General features: G+C 39.2%; 1 protein-coding gene across 2 annotated transcripts in view; it reads left to right on the top strand.

Annotated features, from left to right (window-relative positions):
* The window catches only part of SCAMP1 (secretory carrier membrane protein 1), a 39,290-nt gene that overhangs the window by 3,399 nt on the left and 13,589 nt on the right, over positions 1-22,302 (top strand). Inside the window, exon 2 of one of the 2 annotated variants that reach the window (XM_082336549.1) lies at positions 10,471-10,548. In XM_082336549.1, the coding sequence (XP_082192675.1) occupies positions 10,471-10,548 (78 nt within the window). Of the gene's footprint in view, positions 1-10,470; positions 10,549-20,389; positions 21,312-22,302 lie in introns of those variants that run through there. The other variant, XM_082336550.1, reaches the window with a different exon arrangement.

Raw genomic sequence — 22,302 nt, 5'->3', positions numbered from 1 at the left:
CAGTTGTCTCCTTGTTGTGCATTTTTTTATTTATTTTTTTTTTTAAATGTTACAGGATAGGGGATGGTTGTAGTCGTCCGTCTTGGGACGTGATACAGATACAAAGGTTCTGAAACAGCAGTCTCTCAAAATCCAGTGTAAGTTTTATTTACTCTGAAACAATTCAACAATTCGTCCACACTAAGAATGTGTTGGTTCTGTGGGTTTTGGGTTTTTTTTTTTGTTAGTTTGTGTTTTTGTTTTGTAAGTGAATGATACTACTACTAAGAAGAAATTCTTCTTTTTTTTTAAGTAGAGCTATGAATTTCACAGGCCTTTGTGGCTTGGCTGACAGACTGTAAAAGGTTTGAGGACTGGCTGTTACAGTCATCAAAACAGATGAAATGGTTACTTATGAGTGACTGTGGAATTGGGACTTCAAAAACTGAGTTCTGTGATGAATTCTGTTGCATCAGTTCATCTGATGTGTTTAGAGCTCTCAGCAGGTGCAGGTATTTGATACTATAGAAATTATTGTAGGACTGAAACTAAGATATATTTGTGTTTAAATGTGAATGGTGACCTTCAGGTAAAAGCGAAACCACTATGTTATATGGATGAAGATTTAAACAGAATGGCCTATGTCTTGTTCAGTTTTAGTGTGGAAGGACACAATCATGGAAACCCTCAAATGTATGTAATGTTAATTATGTGAGTAGTTTCTTTGGGTCGGATTAGGTGTCCAAACTGTGGCTAGCTTTGAGTTGTTGCCCCAAAAAGACGGGGATCTTTTGCAGTTCTGTCATGACTGCCATTCTTGTGTGGATGTCTGAGATGCTCTAAGATACCTAAAAATGGCGTTAGGCACCTGAATTGCTCCCACTGAGGTTGCAGGATTACTTGAGTCACTAGAGCTAAGTATATGTTAAAGCTTAAATTTACTGCAGAGGTAATTCCAGTTATAAGTTGGCTATTACACTTAATCTGACTCACATGAGCACAAATTATCTTCTGTCTGGTTTGGCAGGAAGTACAAGCTGGAGGTTTGGTGCTGAAGCTAATAGTGCCGATGATTGCTACCTTGTGTGGCAGCAGAATCTATACAGTTTACACCTCGATTGCTCAGGTGAAGCTAAAGTGAAAGAAACTTACAGGAAGGAAGAGAAGTCTTAATTATTTTTGAAGGATCAGGACCTTAATTACTTGAAGTGTTTCTATAGTATTTGTGCTTTAGAATTCAAAAGTTTTGTTGTATGCCTATATGCATAACTGAGTTTTAATTCTTTTACATGACTATAAAATAGGCCCTATTAAGTGGTTTGTCTTTAAATTAGTAAAGGACATAAAATACAAATATTTTTCTGACTTTTATTACCTGGTTTCCCTTCATGACTTCAAAATTTCTAAATTCCCCTAAATCTTGCATAATGTAATGCTGATCATCATGGTATTGGAAGTGTCCTTTAGCTGTCCTACATGGTAGTTAGCTTCCAAGAATACACTTCTTCAGTGCCGTAACTGCACTATAATCTACTAAAACTGTGAAGTGTTTTAATAGATATTCAGTGTCAGTTATAGCTGCATTTTTTTCCAGATTTTCAGTAAAGTGTTAGCACATATTGCATTAGTAGTATTATTGCACTATATATTGAGATTTAACATTAGAAAGAGGAACATAACACACATTTCATTGCTGAGGAAGGAGAGAGATTTGAGAGTAGCTAGGAGATGGAAATGATGCTTTGTTAGGCATCCAGTACTCCATTGCAAGATGGGGCTGGTGCAAGCTTTAGGATAAATTTGGCCTTGTGAGCCTCTGAAGTTCTTTTTGGTTTCAGAGGTGGGGAATTTGCCTTGCTTAGTAGCTCAGAACCCTTCATAGCTCTGCTGCTGTGAGATGATGTCGCATATAATGGCCACTGCTTGAGAGCCAAGTATAAGAAATCCCAGTTGGCTACTTTTGCGCTATCCTATTTAATAATTGTGTTATGGCAGTGCTAGAGTGAAAATATTTTGAATGTCATTCTGTGAGGGGGGTGGGAAGTGGCTGATCAGTGAATGAGATGTTAAACTTGAAATTGTGAAAGAACTGCTGTAGTGGTTACTCAGGTTTTTTTATTCTTAGAAGTACAGAAATAATCTTTATTTTGCCTCTAAGTCATTAATTCCTCCAGGTGTTACATGTGTAACCTTTGAGGACGAGTCTTTCTTGTAGTAAGTGGTTTTTAATCATAGGTTAAAATATATTATTGTAGGTGCAATACATTAAGGCTTCCTTTATACTGTTAAATGTAAACTGTTTATACTGCTAATGTACTATTAGGATAGTGAAACATGAAATCTCAATTTAGTTGCTGTTTGTGAAGTTTCTGTACCTCTACTCGTCCTTGGGCCTGGGATGATGAAGAAAGAAGTAAAGAATGAAGAACCAGCGATGTTTGACACTGCATCAAAACATTAGTAGCTTCTTGAAACAACTTTTCCATGTGCAGCTTGTGGCATGAACAGGGAGGAAGTCTTTGGGGAGTTTAGCTGTTTGATTTATACCGAATGTTACTGCACATGTGGAAATTGCAATTGCAGAGGCTTAATCTGGCTGAATGTAGAGTGTTATGGGACTGAAAAACACATCCTTCATGTGCAGGCTATCTTCTTTTCTAAGTGTCGGGTCCTAACTTAAAAGCTGAACACACGGTTAACACAGGAGGAAAAAAGCTTTGATATCCATTGCTGGACGAATGATTTTTTTTTCTCCCACTTTTGTTCTCAAAAGCTAAGCTTTGTCAGAAATCTCTCCCCCAAAATGCTCATAAGGATATACTGAAAGCAAAGTATGTCATGTGGAGAGTTTCAGCTGAAACAGCAATAGCTGTGATTGCTCTCCAGAACTCATTTATGAAAAGTGGGATGGATAGTTTTCTCTTTGATCAAGAAATCAAAAAACTCAGACCAACAAACATAGTTTCAGGCATTTTTCATTGCATTTTTGCTTAATTTTCTGAGCCAGTGGTGTGATCTTAGGAAGTACTCAGCAGAGAGCAGGAAGTACAACTGTTACTATAAAAAAAAGGAAAATCAGACCTCAGGGTGAATTCTTACTGGAAAGTGTACAATTAGAGTTACTCACATTTAGAAAAGGCTAATATGAAGTGCGTATAGGGAATAAGTTGTGATAATCAATGGAGAACTGAACTTGAAATGAAAAGAGCTTATCCTTTTCATGTAGCAAAACAAAAGCCTTTCAGTAGGAGTGGTGTGGATAAGAAACTCTAGTTGGTCAAGATTCACTTTGCTAGATTTGTAGATCTAATCTCATGATTTCCCCAAGGGTGGATTTACCAGTCTGGATTCAGTGTTGGTAGACCTCTGGCTTCTGCTTCTATTCTGTACACAGTCAGAGTTTTTTTAAGGAGTAACATCTTTGCTGAGCATGTTGAGTAGTTTGGAGGATAAGGTTGGGGTTGTGCCTCTTTTGCTTTCTGGGAACTTCCAAGCACAAAAAGCAACAGGGAAAATGCATAGATAGTTGAAGGTGGTTATGGAACAGTAAATGCCAAAGAAGTTGGCAAAGTGAAGGCTGTTTGATGTCAGTGACTGGTAAAGCAGTTAGGCTGGATAAACTTATTTGTGGGGATCTTGAAGTGAGAGAGAAAAATTTTATGGTGGAGGGAGGTGGATGAGGGAGGTGGTAGGATTGATACAGTCAAGTACTGATAATATGAAGAGACTTAATCTTCTAAGAGTTTTTGTGATGAGAACTGTTTTCTTGGCTTGGATTGCAACTACTCCAGTCATTAAGAGATCATTCTTAGCCCTTGAACTTAACATAAAACAACGGTCAAAAATGAAGATTTCTACAGTAGCCTTCAGTAGTTATTCTTCCCTTGGCTGTATTTAGGGAGCTATGCAACTGAATGGGTGTTTTCCATGTTTCCTTTTTCTGATTTCATTCACCAAAAATAATTAATCCTCTTCTTTTAAAATCCATTTTTATGTTCATAGTATATTGTTTCTCATTAGTCTTTTTTTCCTAGGACCAGGTGTACTTCTGTCGGTTTACTCAGGTATTTGGTGCTGTCGTATGAATTCCGTGTAAATTTAAAAAAGAAAAAAAAAGAAAAAGTCTGTTACTTTTAAGGGCAGCATTTCAGTTTTATGCTGTTTCCAAACAACATGATTATTGAATTCTTTTGATGTACAATACTCCTGGTATCCCAAGTCTTGGAAGATACTTAGTTGTCTTGCTTACTTGCCCTTGTCAATCAGTGTTAAAAATTTGCCTTATTATCCCATTTCCTTAGTAGTTGCCTTTGTTCCCCCTGTTCTTTTCCTTGTAAAAGTATCTTACGCATTTTCCCCTGTTCCTCTTTCCAACAGTTTTCTTTGTTCTACTTAGGTTATATGTTTTTTATTTGAAATTCTTGTTTTCAATTGATTATGTGTTGTAAAACCATTATAATCTCTGTCCAAATCAGTGTTTAGAATGAGTGTTTATAAACCCTGTTTCTTGACCTCTGCAATAAGATTTTGCTTTTGCTTCCCTGCTAGTCCTTGAGAGCAAACTGAAAAATACTGAAGTAAATTAAATGTTCTGTGCAGAGCACTGATGTCACTTATTTAGTTCCACTTAGGGGAAAAAAAGGCAACACAAGCACATATTATCATTGTTATATTTTTAGCCTGTTTTTTTTCCTCTTTCATTCCATGTTAAATTATTTGAGCATAAGATAAATGCTTTGGCCTTTTTGGTAGAAGAGTAGGTGTACCTCAAAGGTAAAAACTGTTTTTAACAACCTGAAGGAGAGTTTGGAGGAGACGATTCCTAGTTCACTACTTTCCCTTCACTTAAAAGAAATCAAAATCACAACTAACAATGTAAACTTAGCTGATGGTGTTTTTGATAATGTTATTGGGTTGTGTATGCTATCAAAGCATCTTACTCATGGTGGAACAATGCTGGACCCATTCCCAGTGAACAGTAACACAAAGAATCATTAACAGATGCGTCTACTTCTTCAGCCTTTATTTTGCTAATTTCTTCTGTTTTAATGAAACCTGGTAGCTGATGACTAGTTTTGGTCTCCTAGACAACAGAGGTCTCTGTTCCCTTTAATTTGTTTTTTAAAAAGCTGTAAAAACTTGCGTAGAATGGATTATTCTGCTCCATTTTAAATATTCTCATGTGTAATTAATTGTGTTTGTACACCCTCTGTGATAACGGAGTGTTCAGTTAATTTTATGTATATCTGATGTCAGAATAATTTAACCTGACACAGAAGACATTTTTAATAGTTCTATAGGTGCTCTTGCCAATGTGAAATATAAACGTGTTTTGTTTTCTGTTTGTTTTGTGTGTTTGGTTTTGTTTTTTTATTCTGACTGACTTTTCCATTCTTGATGTAAATACTGGGGTGCTTCCTATACCTGGCTGCTAGTGATTCAAAGACTGTGATGCTAATCTTTGCTTTTGAGATTCACGTTACAGGAGAGAGACTACAAGAAGCAGGTAAAATGAAAGATCAGATGGAAAACAGTTAATTAGGTTGTGCTGGTTTCTTAAAATTCCAGTCTCCTGAACTAATTCAGATCTTGAAAATGTCATCTGAAATGACTCTCTGTGACTTAAATGCACTGATAGCTACAGTAGCCGAGTATGAAAAATGGCCTCTTCTTAAATTCTTTTCTGTGGGTGGTATCACTAATAGTCAAACAAAAAGATCAGAAACTCAGGGGGCTGAACCGGCAGGAGTTTGGGTGAGATAAGGCTGGGGAAGGAAGTGTGAAATGGAAGGAGGGAACAAGGAGTTGGACAAGATGAGAATTACAGGGTTCACCACTTAAAGGAGCAGGGACAGGGACTGGCTGGGTGGCTGAGGAAAATTGGGTTCGGTGGCTGACATCAGATATTTAAAGTCTGCCCCAGAAATTCCCAATCTTCTGTATTTGCAGAGGGTAACCCAATTTTCAATGACTGAAATCATGCAGCAAGTTGAGGTCTCAAGATATTTGATGGTTCCAGCCATGCTGCTGCTTTGTGTTGGTGTGCATATATTATCACCTATTGGAACTTGTCTTTGTGGCTTTTTTCTGTTTCTTAATATTAAAACCCCAGAATAACTAAAATTTAATGCATTTTAACTTTATTATCTTTGTGGAATATCAAATATGGAAAAATAAGTTATGCCACCCTAGATTTACTTCTTCCTGTAGAATATGAAAGTTTTCACTGTTTTTAACCACTAGAGTGTACATGTCATGCAACATAGAAATTTGATAGCATTCATTTAAAGGCCACTTTTTCTTTGAGTATGTAGTCCTGCACAACATTTATTGTTTGTGTTCATTATTCAAACCTCCATTAACTTCTAAATTCAGTGTTTTATTATTCTGCAGCAGTGAGTTGTTCACAGTTTTTCTCACTGTATTTAGACGAGTTGGCATTTGCTCCATTTTTAAAATGAGATGCAATGAGTATAAGGTAAATGATTCAAAATAATTCCTTGTGTTCCTTGGGATGTCGGGTCTAATGTCTTCAGAAATACTCCCGCATTTTGAAATACAAAGTGCAGCTCTTGTTTGATGCGCTGTAGGTATTCAGAACAATTTGAAGTCTAGCAGCCTTTACCTGGGCATCCAGACTATGAAGACCTTGTTTCTTTCCATGCTGAGGACAGTTCTAGCATTAGAGAAGATCACAGTGAATGAGTATAGGGGAGGTATGGATCTCCAGGGTAGTACTTGCGTCCTTCAACTAGGAGGTTACTCTTCCTGTGATCTCTAGTTTACTTCTCCTCAAGTCTTTCTGCTTGTGGAAGAGATCAGGCCACGAACTTCTATTGAAGTCCAGACTGTGTAATTAAGGTTTTCTGAGAGCAGAATTTGAATGCTGCTTGCCATGGTGGCGTTCAATTTGTGTATTTCAATACAACTATAATTTTTAGAATTTTTTTTCTTAACTATGTGATGAAACTTTTCTTAAATAGAGCTGATATTGAATATCCTGTCAGTCATTCAGGTTTTTTCAGAGCTGCTGCTACTTTTGCAAACAATAGCAATATTTGGCAGAAGTATAGCAATTGTTAATTCACAATGAGAATGGACTTCTGATGGAGGGCTTCTTGCTCTACTCACTGTGTGTATTTAAGCATACAACTTATTTCTAGTACTAAGACTTCTGATGTATTAAGCTTGTTTGGCTCAGCATATGTTTCCTGTTGTTTGTCAATGTTAGAATGTCACAATAGTTATGTGAAGAGATCTGAGAAACATTTTCCCCCCCATCTTATCTAAAACATTTGGAGTAAAAAGGCTTTCTTTCATCAGCCATTTATTATTGTTTGCATATCGTATTTCTAAATATAGATTGCTCTGCTGAATTTAACTTGACCACTCTTTCCTGCTTTTTGGAAATCTGCTGCTATTCAGTGGCTGTCTCATGAGTCTGATATTCTAGTTATTCAAATAATTGCATTTATTGTCCTTCATGGGCACAATCGGGCTGAGTTATTTGGTTAGTAGTGCACTCTTCAAACGCAGAAGTTTAGTGTTGAAATGTACTTTATAAGCAGCTAATTTAACTTAAAGTTTTAAGTGCTATTTGAGTTTTAATGATGTAGACCTACTGTTTTATGTGGCTGATGTTTAGCTATCACTAGTTTCAGATGTGTCTATACTTGAACATTTGAGAGCATTCGTGGAAGTGGTACCATACTGAAAGCAAGAACAGAGTTATTTTATGCTCTGCTGATTCACACTAGCATGTAAAGGCTACAATAAGCGTACTGGGTCTGGCTAGGATGGAGTTATTTTTTTTCATAGCGGTCCCTATGCTGCTGTGTTTTGCGATTTGTGAGCAAAACAGTTGCTGGTAAGGCACCAGTATTTCAGCAGCTACTGAGCAGTGCTTGCAGAGCATCAAGGCCTTCTCTGTTTCGCACTCTGCTTCCCCCTGGGAGTAGGCTGGGATTGGGCAAGGGGATGCAGGCAGGACAGCTGACTCCAGCTGACCGAAGAGATACTCCATACCGTGTGGCATCATGCTCGACAATGACATTGGTGATGCTGGTAGTGGGGATGTTCCAAGGTAACCATTGCTCAGAGGCTGGCTGGGCATCTGTCTGCTGGTGGGAGGTGGTGAATGATTGCCTTTGCATCACTTGTGGGGTTTTGTTGCTTTTTTTCCCCCTTTTTTTTTCTTTCTCTCTTCCCCCCTTATTAAACTGTCTTTTTCTCGACAGCCACAAGTTTTACTTGCTTTTGCCCTTCTGATTCTCTCCCCCATCCCACTGGGGTGGGCAATGAGCGAGCAACTAGGTGGGGGCTTGGCTATGGTGGACCCACCACAGTAAGTTGAAAGTTTTCAGCTGTATACAGCTTTCTACTGTTCTGTATATTTAATTATGAAATGGTCTTATTGGTATTAACTTTATCTTTTTTGATCTTTTACTGACAAGTCTAGTAAACTAATGCCTAATTCACATGTCAGATTTAATTCTTCCCTTATTTTTTATGATCTTTTTTTCAGTGTTTCAGATGATTTGGAGTTGAATTTTGACAACAAACATTCCCCCCCCCCCCCCCCCCCGTTGTTTTTGTTGTTCATCTGCATAATATTTTGTGCCAGTCATTTAATGAAAGAACATGTTACAATGAATTAGTCCATCAGTTTATGCAAGACCTGATGAGATCTTAGTTGGAAAAGTGCACTAATGTCTAGGATGGTAACTAAAAATATGGCAGACTTATGGGGGAGACTGTCACCAGGGTGGCTTTATTGAAATTATGGTATAAGTCAAATGTAAGAAAGCTGATTTTGAATTGTATGTAACATTGTTTTGTATATATTTATAGAAAGGGTGATTCTTGTTCAGTCACCATTAAAATACTGCTTTTGCAGGTAAATCTATGCTTTAGACAAAAATGGTAGCATTTTATGTGACCAGAAAGGTGGTTTTTATGTATGCTTATGCATATGAATTTGATTAAAATATGCAACATATAACTTCTTAATTTCTGAAGCAATGATTTTCTTGTCTTAAACTTTTCTTATGGAAAAAAAATTTTAATTGCCTCCTATTAATAAATTTGTGACTATAGCTAATGGAAAAAACTCGTTCTCATTTGCTGTATCCTTCAGGATTTTAGAGTTGGTAGATATTCTGCTCTGGTTTTTTTCTAGCTGTAAATAAGTTGACTGCAGCCATTAAGAAAACACTGTCCTGCATCTGTAGATTAAGTTACTGCTGTCAAGACTAAGCTAATGCTGTAATAGATTCTGATTCTAAGGATCTAGGTTTTATATTTCAGTAGCTTAATAGTTTGTATATTTACTTAAGTGTAGGTTAAGTCACTTCCTGTGTTTTTTTAAAAATTAGACAAATACTTCATGTAGAGGTTTTAAATGTAGGTGTCTTTAAAGGAAATATGAATGTAAATGTATATAAATGTAAATACTTATCTTCTTCCCAGTCTTTATCAATGCCAGTTTGTTTTCTAATGTTGAACTAGACTGCTGAAATTAAGAAAATATGTATATCTATACGTAACAGTTACAAATAAGTAAACAGTATATTTACAGCTACTTTGTATATTTGATGTACATATGAAATACTGTACACTTGTTCTATGCATTTATGTAAATATAAATGTAACTAGCCATATCGAATAAGTGGATTTATTAATTTTCACAAGAACCTCCCTTTCATCCATTCTTATGTTCTGAAGATGCAAAAACCTTATATTAAAGTGCAGAAACAACGTAGTCGAACAGGCATCACATGGAATAAGTACAATTTTTCTTCATACGAAGTTAGTGTGGTCTATGGTAGTGGGCACTTCCGCTCTTTTGCAGAACCAAGCCTGCCTGTCTCTAGCACAGAGAAATGTTTCATTCCTGAAATCTTTCTCAAGCTAAATCTCATTCTTACCTTTCAGTAAGAAAGACTAAACGGTCTTTCTTACTGTATACTTCATTGGAGGAAAAAAATTACACTTTTTTCTTAATTTTAGCAGTTCAGGTAGAAGCTGAATCAGAGGTGCTTTTGGCGTTATGGGATGCTGTTTCCCCAGCTTCATTCTTCTGAAATGCTTTTCCTTTTCCTGAAGGTGTTGGAGGTATTTCTGGGTAACGAGAACCGAGAGTTAGAGAAAGCTCTCTTCTGTTGTGCTTTTTGGGTATATAGTTATGGAGTCCAGTGGTCAACACAGCAGGATACAGTTTTCTTCTCTTCTCCATTGAGAGCTTTTTTCCTTATAAATCAAATGTATGACAGATGGAGTTTCTTTTAGACTGTGTTAATCTAAGTTTATAAGAAGCTCAGAATGGAATGATGTCATTTTGGAGACTTGAGGTAGATGTTTACAGGCTTTTTTAGTGAAAACAAACCTTTTTTAGATTGAAACAAAAGCCGGGTTTTATATGATAGAATGATATGTGTTGACTTGTTGCTTATATACATGTACATAAATTTACCGAACTGTTTTCTCTTCTAGGATCCTTCTGTTACACAAGTGACAAGAAATGTTCCTCCAGGGCTAGACGAGTACAATCCTTTCTCTGATTCAAGAACAGTAAGCACATTTATTTCTTAATCATGCTGTTAACCTTTTTAGGTAAGATTTGTGAGGTATTGTTTTCAGAGTTTGGGACTGGTGTTGTAAAACATGTGATGGGCTAGCTAGAGTTAATAGAAGATGTGTAAAGATAGATAATCCCGTAAAGTATTTGGAGGATCCAGTGGGTAGGTTGACTTAAGTGAGCTTTGACCTGTTAAGGAAGAGTGGCTCTCTGAAAGGGGCCCAAAACAGAATTGAGTTTTTCCCCTGTTCAGTAAGACTTCTGGTACTATGTCCTTAGGCTTTTTTGCATTTTACTTACTTTAAAGGTTGTGAGTGTGGCACGCTTCCCCAGTGTCTTGCTTTTGATTTTCACTTAAAGTGCTGCTCAGAGTAAGAAAAACATTGCATTTAAGTAACAGTCCACAGGCTATGAGTAGCTGTGCTGTAGTAAAAGGAGTAATTTATGTCCAAGAAACGCAGTTGTGTTTTGCCTCTAATTTGTATAGTTTTAATTGTGCTTGTTTTCACCCGTGGGGGGGGAAATACAAGGAATGGGGTAATAAATTCATACTGTAACAGCATTTTTCAGTGGTTACTTTTGATAGTGAAGATCTTATGTAAGATTAGCAAAATGAATGTTTATAAATTATACTGACAGACAGTAATCATCCGTACAAATACTGTATTTTTCAAATGTAGGCTTATTTCCTATGGTAAATCTGGTAGTGCTGATAGGGAGTGTTGGTAGTTGAGTCTTTGCAATGCAACAGTAAGGTTTCATACAGCGTTAACATGCTGGACTGGAAGAAGCTTGTTTTTGAGTATGCCTTGGATTGGCCGTTTGAGGCAGAATATTTACAACTAGCAACAATATTAAGTAAGTCTTAAAAACTTTTTTCTCCTAACTCAGAATATCCTGAATTATGTTTATCTTTCTGAAGCTTGGAGAGTTTCAAAATTGCTTTGTATTGACCATAAGTTATAAAGGCAGTAGGTCTTATTTAAAAAAACAATTTAGAGCTACTCTGACTTTACTACTTATGTACTTATTTTAACATGCGGCTTTGTGGGAAAACTGAAGTATATGGCGAAGTTTATCTGGCTTTGAACAGTCGGCTATGCATGTATAAAAAATTCTAACTGCTCATTACAGATGTCACTCAGAAAAACTGGGAGGATGGAGGAAATCTTTAAGTCAATGTTCAGATCTACTGAATATGTGCTATATTCATGCACTGTGATTCAATTAATAATCTATGGGATGTTACCAAATTCATAAAAACTGTCTATTGAATGAGCAGTTCTCTTTCTGTAGAAGAAAAGAACTTTCACAAATTTTCTTGCAGAAAGCCAGACTGAAAGAATAAAGTATATATTCAGCTAAGAGTGCAGTAATAATCAACCTTTAGATGATACTCCCCTTCCTCTCTCTGTATCTTGTGGATGCTGAATATGAAAACATTCTGTAATTATACACATTTGCAGGAACGTGCTTAGATACGTGAGGGTATGCTCACAATCCCATGTGCTCACCTCTGTTGTCCTACCAGCTTTGTATGCCAGAGAAGGGCATACTATGCATGTACAAATAAATGTATGCGACAGGAGTAAGGGAAGAGACAGTGGAAGTGAATGCCTTTAAAGACTGGATGAACAGAGGTGGAAGCAGGGTCTGTGAATTTTAGACTTGGAGGATTACAATGTCCGTCAGGGCAGGGATAGAAATTACTCTTCATTTTGTGTGCTGCTCAGGGCAAAACCATCCAAATAGTTTCTGGGGGCTTTGATTTGCTGCTGTTCCTTGTTCTACCTTTGTTGGGAAGCTGAGTCATCTCAAACAGTTTTGTGCAGGTAATCCCACTTCTAACATTTGAAAACCATAATGGTGCTAGTGAGCAGAAAGGATACAAGTTGGCGGTAGCAAAATATGTCCTGGAGATTTCTGTGCTTTTTAGTTTGAGACTCGCTGGTCTGTAAGACTTAAAATGATGTTTGTTGCAGTATGAGTAACTATGTGTAGTTGTAGTGTTTAAGGAAGCTGAGAATGGTATGCTTCAATTATAAATTCAAATTTCTCATGGTAGTGGTAAGATGGTATCTTGCAGTCTATAGCATTAACACAGCATTAGCCTGCTTTCCCTCTTCCCTCCAAATTCAAGTTAATAAAGCATGCTGGACTACAGAAATATTTCTCCATTGCAAACTCAAACAGGGATGTTTCTTCTGTGAGAAAGTGACTTAAAACTCTGAATACTGACATTCTTTATCTTAGCTAAGTTGTGTTCTCCCTTTGCCAGGGAAGATGCTTCCTATCAATTCTTTCTTGGTCATCAGGATAGGACAAGAAAAACAAAAAGTAAATTCTACTTTTTCTCAGTATTCCTTATTCTAATTATTTATAATTTTTTTTTTTTTTTTTTTTAGTATTTCAGTGCATTCACCTCTTCTCAGTCAACTTATGTCCCTCACATCTGCACTGGGACATTTGGTAGGAAAATAACATGTAAGGCATAATGAGGAAAGTGAATGGGCATAGGAGATTTTAGGTCTCAAGTGTCACCACCTTGATATCTAACATGAGAAATCAGGAGTCTTTTTTTTTTTTTGCTCATCAAATTTCAAAGCCTGTCTTATTTTTGATTGTTAAACCAAGGAAAGTTTTTAGTGAATGGTATAAATGTCAGATTAAATATCATTGCCTGCGTTTTCAGTGGTTTTGTCTCCAGCTCTAACAGTCACCATGGAGATGACTTTGTGTCTTTTGTCATGTTTCTGAAATCAACAAGGAACCGATGAGGTTAGACAATTAGTATTTCTGCTTCATCATTTAATGAAACTACTGTTAAAGAAGGCCTTTAATCTCTTCCTGCTTCTACAAGTTTTACTGGTGCATGTTGAACTCCTCTGAGCACTCTGTGTGTATAACATGTATAGACACAATAATACATATAGCAATCACTTTCAAATTGCTGCATTAAAAATTCGGAAAAAATCATTAACAGAGTTGTTTTTTTTATTTTAAGAGGCACAGTTCAATGGATTATTATTTTTTTTTTTTTTAGTAAATTCCTGGGTAGCTCCACTCCTTCTGTCTTGCATCCAAACACAGTGAAGTGTCTATAGGAAACCAGATTGATCACCCACACCTGGCTTCTTTTGGAAGTCTTCCCCCCGCCCCCAGTAAATAAACTACTTCACTCACATGGGGAAATCTATTCAAGAGAGAACTTCTTTTGAGCATTTCTTCAAGAGAGATCATAATAATTTGCTTCTTCTCCCAGTGCAGCTGTGAGAGCAAGGTATGAAATAAAAAAATCTATCCCATAAGTATGATTTCAGGTAGGAACAAAAAAGGGTGTTGTAGAGTGGCGTTGGTTGAATTTCAAGATACAAGTACCTTATCGTAATGTGTCAGTGAGGGTCAGGGACCAGGGATCTGTGAAGTAAAGTCTCTGTAAAAACAGTCGACTTAGTTCGCCTCTCCAAATGTGGGTGGTATATTATGGTATGATATTATCCAGTGATGGCTGGAGGTTAGTGCAGTCCTCACAATACAAGTCGGAGTAATTAGTGTTAGTTACACCCTTAAGAAGACAGAATCGCTGACCATCTGTCTTGCTGTGAATCTCTCGTCAGTCCTGCGCAGGCTGTAAGTCAGTTGGGTATCTCTCTTCCATACCCAAAACCCTAAGCCACCAATAGCACTTGGGGCAGGCAACCAACAGCACATGGGCAGACATGTATGACAAAATAAATGCCAAGTCATAGGTTGCAAGGGACCTCTGGAGGCCATCTTTTTCAATCCCCCTTATTCAAAGTTGGTGACTAAGTCACATTGCTCAGCATCTTGTCCTGGGGAGTTCTGAATGTACACAAGGATAGAGATCCTGTGCTCTTACTAGGCAACCTGTTGCAGTGTTTGGCAGTTCTTACAGTGATTTTTTTTTTCCCCCCCATAATATCTAATTAGTTTGCTGTGTTCCAACAAGTAACATGCTGCGTAATAAAAGCAGCAGCATCTTTTCCCTGCAACCCCATGTGTATGCTGATCCATAAGGGAGCCAAAATGTATCTGTTTCATTTCTTGTACTTAGTAAATTATGTATTAATTACGGCAGAATTCTACAGTTTTACCCTGATATGTGAGTAAGCCAGACTTTGATCCAGTAAGTATGAAATTAAGCAATGAAAGCACTTTTACAGGATGACTGTGACATTCTGCTCGGGTAAGAAACATGGATCAAGTCTTGTTTTCAGATTTTCATTGTGCCTGACACGGGGTCAAGTCTTCCAGGTTCCAGAAGGATGGATTGGACTGTTAAATTTGAGAGGGGAAGGAATAGGCTTGACATCTACTGCCCTGAAGCCACCTGAAAAGCCTACGTCTACTCATGTACTTCTGAGACAAAAGAAGGCACAGTAGTTTTTGGGATGCTCTGGTATAAACTGCATAAAATGTACTTCAGGTTTAAAGGAGTTAACCTGGCAAGTGCCAGATTCACTGGTTTCCTTCAAAGATACCTCAGCAATTTTTATTCCTAGAAATCCTATGTCAATAAAAATCAAAATAACAGACAAAAGCACACGAACAGATGAGAATTCCTGTTCTGCTTGCTTAATAGGTATGGATCTCAGTGTCTCTATGAAATGTCCATTAATTCTGAAAACTAGTCCCTGCAGTTACTTAGTTTGACATCTTCAGGATTTTCATAGTTACTGAACAAGTGTCTCTCTCCCACTTGCATCTTTCGTGCTGATAAGACATTTGAGGTGACCTTAGAATGTGGATGTTTGCTTTTGGTTCTAAATAGCAAACCAGTTGCTCCTGTAACTAGCTCTAATCTGACTGCTTGGTAATAGTATTTCCTCAATAACAGTTTTTGTCTGTATTAAATGCATGTCCCTTGCCCGCCTTTTTAAAAACCTAAATCAGAGCTACTGCTTTCCAGAATGCCTCCAATTTTAGACTTCATCCATATTGTAGAATAGCACTTAGGCCATTTCAGACAATTTTTCAATACAACAGCTTGCAAATACATCTCCATTTCAGAATGTAAGGAACCTACTGTATGCTAGCTAACATTCCAATAAATATTTTTACTGGAATTGTTTTGCAGCTTTTTTAATGAAGTTAGCTTAATTCTTAATTGAGCTAACTTCAGAGATGGCAATTGGAGCAAACCTGTGCTTACTCTATATTTGGAAACTGATGTGAGACATTAACTTCCAGAATTGTGCTTTGTATTGCCTTTTTAATAACTGTACAAAGAACTGTCTGCCTTACTGTTTTGTCTTCCAAGACAACAAATTATTATTTCTTTGACTTTCATTGAGTATGTTTTAATAGCATGTATGAAGCAACGCTTGTTTGCATTAAGGCTTAGTGTACATAACCTCTATTCTCCCTGGTTCTTGTTTGTTTGCCTTGTATGCATTTTTCTTGAACTTCTGTTTTTCCAGTGATTGCTGAATACTGGGAAATATATATATATATATATATATATATTATAGGACAAAAGACGACGTTAGTTGGTTTCTGACAAAATGTTATCACAAATAACTTTTTTTCCTTCTTTTTTTCCTGTACCCTGTACCTCTTCCTTACTACCTACATCAGTCCAATAATAGATAATCTTGCATGTCGGCTGAACTTTATTTAAAGTCCATGCAGTTCTCCAGATCTGCTGCACAATGCTAGAGCCTGAAGATGTACCTTCTCTGATTTAACTTCTAGAAAAATCCCAAACTTTACAACTATGTTTTGTGGGTTTCTTGGTGTGGGGTGGTGTTTTTTTTTTTTTTTTGGTAGCTGAATGATTTTCCAAGGCAGCTGGATACTTCTATTTGTTTCACGTAAAGTAGCTATGGGATTTTTTTTTTTTTTTTTTTTTTTTTGCTTCTTAGCTTTGATTAGGGTTATAAAAATGAGTGCTTCAGTTTGATAGGAAGACTTAGTGCAACCTGAGTTTAAAATGGTTGCATGCTGGTCATTTTTTAAGAGCCATTTCTTAAGAGCACAGGAACAGGCAATCCAAAGTGTCAGAAGTCAAGCAAGCAGGGCAGAAGGCCAGCTTGGCTGAGCAGAGATCTTCTAGAGCTTAGGGGAAAAAGAAAGTGTATGGACATTGGAAGCAGGGAGAGGCAACACAGGAGGACTGCTGAGATGCTGTTCACCACTGTAGGGAGAAAATTCGTGCGGCCAAAGCTTGATTAGAGTTCAAGCTGGCCAGCACTGTGAAGGACAACAAAAAGGGCTTTTTAAAATGTGTTAACAGCAAAAGGAGGATCAATGATAACATTGGTCCATTACTTGATGAGGTCGGTCACCTCACAAATAGGGATGTAGACAAAGCAGAGATGTTTAATGCCTTCTTCACCTCTGTCTTTAACACCAGTGATGGGCCCTGGGACACCCGGAGCCCTGTGACTGGGGCCGTGATAAACTCGCAACTGATTCTGAAATTGTTTGAGGCTTGCCGCTCCAGCTGGATGCACGTAAGTCTATGGAGCCTGATGGAATTCATCCCAGGGTACTGAAAGAGCTAGCCAATGTTACTGTGGGACCTCTCTCCGTTATTTTTCAATGGTCTTGGGAGTCTGGAGAGGTCCCAGTCGACTGGAAGCTTGCAAATGTCCCAATTTTCAAAAATTCCTTCCTTCAAAGAAGGAAGACCCTGGCAATTAACAGGCCTGTTAGTCTCACTTCGGTGCCTGGTAAAATTATGAGGAAGGTTATTCTGGGAGTTACTGAAAAACACTTGAGAGACAACGCAGTCATTGGTCATAGCCCGCATGGGTTGACGAGGGAGAAGTCCTGCTTAACCAACTTAATTTTCTTTTATGACAAGGTCACCCATCTAGTTGCCCAAAGGAAGCCAGTAGATGTGGTGGTTTTGGATTTTAGCAAAGCTTTTGATACTGTCTCTCACAGTATCTTTCTGGACAGAATCTCCACCACACAGCCAGACAAGTCCATAATCAGTTGAGTGAGCAACTAGTTGACAGGTCGGGCTCGAAGGGTTTTAGTAAATGAGCTTACATCAGGCTGGTGGCCAGTCACCAGTGGGGTTCCCCAGGGCTCGATTTTAGGGCCAGTGCTCTTTAATGTTTTTATAAATGATCTGGACACAGGAGTCGAATGTACATTAAGTTAGTTTGCTGATGGTACTAAACTAGGAGGAGCTGTGGACTCCCTTGAGGGTAGAGAGGCCTTACAGAGAGATCTGGATAGACTAGAGAGCTGGGCAATCACCAGCCGTATGAAATTTAACAAGAGCAAGTGCCGGATTCTCCACCTGGGGTGGGGTAATCCTGGTTATATGTACAAATTGGGGGACAAGAGACTGGAGAGCAGCCCTGTGAAAAGAGATCTGGGGGTCTGGGATGATGGCAAGTTGAATATGAGTCAGCAGTGTGCCCTGGCAGCCAAAAGGGCCAGCCGTGTCCTGGGGTGCATCGAGCACAGCGTAGCCAGCCGGTCAAGGGAGGTGACTGTCCCACTCTACACTGCACGGGTGTGGTCCCACCTCGAGCACTGTGTGCAGTTTTGGGTGCCTCAATATAAGAAGCACATTAAACTATTAGAGCGTGTCCAGAGGATATTAGAGCGTGTCCAGAGGAGGGCGACCAAGATGGTGGAAGGTCTTGAGGGCAAGACTTAGGAGGAGTGACTGAGGTCACTTGGTTTGCTCAGCTTTGAGAAGAGAAGGCTGAGGGGTGACCTCATTGCAGCCTACAACTTCCTCATGGGGGGCAGCAGATGGGGAGGTGCTGATCTCCTCTCTCTGGTGACCAGCGATAGGACACGAGGAGATGGAATGAAGCTGCATCAGGGGAAGTTCAGGTTGGGCATTAGGAAAAGGTTCTTCACTGAGAGGGTGATCGATCACTGGGACAGGGAGGTGGTCATGGCACCAAGCCTGTCACAGTTCAAGGAGGAGACTAGAGAAGAGGATGGATTAAAAGGGGCTGGTTGCATGTAAATTGCTACTAGTCAGTACACTTTTCTGACAGCCGTGCGCCTAATCACTGCAGTTAGTGTTAAATCTTTTCTTAACTATCTTTCTGTGATGTTTCACTCTCTATGGCGTCTGGGTGCTGCAAAGTCTAGGTGCCAGCAACTGGAGAGGCTAGAGTGAGAGACTTAGGTGCCAGAAACATGGTCAGGCCCTAAGAAGTAGTAGTCCATATGTCTGTGGTATCAACAACTGAGCATCGGAGTGTCAGCAGATGGAGGGACCACGGGTCATAGGGTCTAGATATTTGAGGTGCCAGCAACTGAAGGGACCAGCGTGTTTTCCTTTGTGTGTGTATGTGTAATTCACTAGCAAACTTCAGTCTGGACTAGCTGGCAAATAGGAGAAAAACCTCTCCCTGGGAAGACTCAAAGTCTGAGCCAAAAGTGACTTAAGGGAGTCCAGGGTCTGGGCTTAGATATAGGGCAAGCTGACAGCCTGTGCTGGTGTTGGAGGGAGCTGCGAGTGCGGAGGTTGCTTGTGACCCAAGTGTACGAGTGCATGAATCTTCTAGTGAATGTCAAGCTGGGCTAACTGGCAAACAGGAGGAAACCTGTATACGAGGTAAGAGAGCTCCAGATCCAGGCAGGTGTATCAGACTGGCTGAGGGATCTGCAGCTGTTGGTGTGCTTGTAAATCTAGAGTGAGGCATGTGCTTTCAATAGTCAATGTTAGTGCTGACCAGCTGGAGAGGAGGAATGGGATATGACTCTGTGTATTTATGTTCTGTGTAGTTCTGTTATGTGGGGGTGGTGTTAAAGGCAGTGCCCTGTCTGTGGCAGCTTGTGTAGCTGGCCATCCTAGTGTCCTTGGTGTGTGCAGGTGTGTTTGTATTTGTGTGTATCCCTGGGACATGCACTCAACTTGCTACTAGCTGAACCTGGAAACAGGAAAGCAATAACTGTCTCCATCGGCCTGGAATGGAGAGCCCTCAGAGGGTCTCAGGGTGCACTGGACTGCGCTCCAGCAGTTGGAAACGAGGAGTCCCCAGGTCTCAGAGTCTGCTGGAAGTGGTAGCCTTTGTAACATCCCTTAACAGCTTTTGTCCCCCAGCCCGTCTTGACTTTCTTAGGATTCCAGGATGCACAGCCCCTGCTACAAACCACTGGTGTACCCTCATTTCTTCCAGGGAGCACAGGCATTACGTGCACAGTAGTCAGCAAGTCTAACACTATATAGATGGCCACCTAGCATATAGTGGAACCTAAATAATGTAGAAATCTGAATCATAAGAATTATGTACATAATTAGTACCTTATATTAATGTCGTGTATCATATATGCTGTTGGCTAACATCTTTGATTATGTAGCTCTAGTGAGCTTTCTGATTGGCTCCTTTATTCATAAGCATATATGCATGTTCCAGTTGTTAGCAGCACTGCAGGCTGTTTGGACAAAGTGTCTTTCAAGGATAGATATTCTGAATTAATTTTTCAAATATTTTCTAATCTGACAATCCACCTTTTTATACTATTACAAGTAACGTTACTATTACTTTTCACAGTATTACAGGAGGGCTACTGGAGTCCTTGCTGGAGATTGTGAACAGTCTTGCTCATTAGTCTAGCAGGCAGCTGCTTATCAGTTATGCTTTCAAAGCTATTGTTACTCCAGCCACAGAGCTACAATAATCAGACTTTTTTCTTTTTTTTGCTTTTGTAGCGTTGCTGTGGCCTACAATGCATAATGCATAAGAGTTTGTCAGTCGCTTTTTGTTACTCTGGTGCAGGCTTTGTATCTTATGTTTGAAGCAGAAGATGATAAGACTCTTAATGGTTGCCTGTTTTTTGTAGGGGTTCTCATACAGGCCTTTTTCCTTATCACAGAATGCTCCAGCGTAAGGAACAGCAGTATTAACCATCTTTAACCAGCTTCACAGAATCATAGAATCATTTAGGATGGAAAAGACCCTTAAGATCATTGAGTCCAACCGTTTACTTACCACTGCCAAGTCTACCACTAAACCGCATCCCTAAGCACCATATCTACACCTGGGATAGTGACTGAACTGCTTCTCTGGGCAGCCTGTTCCAATGAGTGACAACCCTGTCAGTGAAGAAATTTTTTCTAATATCCAATCTAAACCTCCCCTGGCACAACTTGAGGCTGTTTCTTCTTGCCCTATCGCTTGTTACTTGGGAGAAGAGACTGACTGCCACCTTGCTACAACCTCCTTTCAGGTAGTTGTAGAGAGCAATATGGTCTCCCCTCAGCCTCCTCTTGTCTAGACTAAACAAGCCCAGCTCCCTCAGCTGCTCCTCATAAGACTTGTGCTCTAGACCCTTCACCAGCTTCGTTGCCCTTCTTTGGACACATTCCAGCACCTCAATGTCCTTGGAGTGAGGGGCCCAAAACTGAACACAGTACTCAAGGTGCAGCCTCACCAGAACCGAGTACAGGGGGACAATCACGTCCCTAATCCTGCTGGCCATGGTATTTCTGATGCAAGCCAGGACTCTCTTGGCCTTCTTGGCCACCTGGGCACGCTGCTGGCTCATATTGCAACGACTGTCAACCAGCACCCCCAGGTCCTTTTCTGCCAGACAGCTCTCCAGCCACTCCTCCCCAAGCCTGTAGCGTTGCCTGGGGCTGTTGTGACCCAAGTGCAGGACCCAGCACTGAGCCTTCGGTTGTCTTCATCCTACAGCACTGAGTAATCTTTCTTAGGATGAAAAGCTTAAATCACCAAGCATTTCTGAGAAATGAGACTTCTCTGATAATCTCAGTATTCTGTTAGGAGCTGATGTATAAGGTGAAAAGGTAATTTTGAAATGCTGGAATCAGCTGATGTTGCTGAGATATGCTGCAATATCACACACAGAGGTTGAGTTTACTCAGACATGATGTTTTCTCCTCAGTGTATTGCCTTTGTGCATTTCAAAAGATGAAAAGATGCAGATAATCTGGGCCAAGTCATAATTTGCCAAGTTAGTGGTATTTAGTTGATTCCTGCTTTGTTTTAAGGTGCTTCTGAATTGAAAACATCACGCTTCTCACCATGTTTTTGTTCTTGGTTTCAGTGTTACTAGGAGTAAGTTGTTCTCTGTCTTACAAGATCACAGAACAGGGAAGTCTTTCATGTTGCAGGCCCTACACAAAGAAAGAATCGTAGTTTCCCCCTAAGCATATTTAAGAATAAAACAACATCATACTAGCGCTATACTGATCTGCTTTGGTAAAGTTCAGTTGATAACTTCGATCTAGGCAGTGGCTTTTTCCTTGGTCTGACAGCTACTGGTTAACATTGGGTATGATAGAGAGATGTGGAGAAAGTCAGAGATGACGACAAATGGGAATGAGGAGGAGAGGATTTAAAAAAAAAAAGGAAAGAAAAAAGTAAAAAACTGAGCTTCTAAAAGCTTCTTGTAAGCTGTGTTCTTATAGGTAGTGACCAAGTGAACGAATTGCCAGTGGTACTTGAAACTAGATACTACGGTACATACTGGTGGAATAGTTAAACAATAGATTTTGGATCCTGAATTGGAAAATTTAATATGGTACGTTGCTTCCCTAGTTAGCCAGGTGATATAAGCCATTGTTAAGTAGAAAGCTCTGGAAGACATTACTAATAAATGGCATCGTGTTTCAGAGTATGAATAGATCACTCTTAAATCCTGCAATTCTCTTAAACAGTAACTGTCCTTATTCATATTCATGTCTGAACAGAATTAAAATTCTATTTACTTTCTACTGATCCCTAAAATTCCATGTGTGTTTATGGCAAGTAATGCAGTGTAAAACCAAATAAGCA

The sequence above is a fragment of the Platalea leucorodia genome, assembly GCF_965183815.1.
Source record: "Platalea leucorodia genome assembly, chromosome: Z".
Classification (NCBI taxonomy): Eukaryota; Metazoa; Chordata; class Aves; order Pelecaniformes; family Threskiornithidae; genus Platalea; species Platalea leucorodia.
Note: the sequence above shows the minus strand (reverse complement) of the source record. Positions and strands in the feature narration are given on the sequence as shown.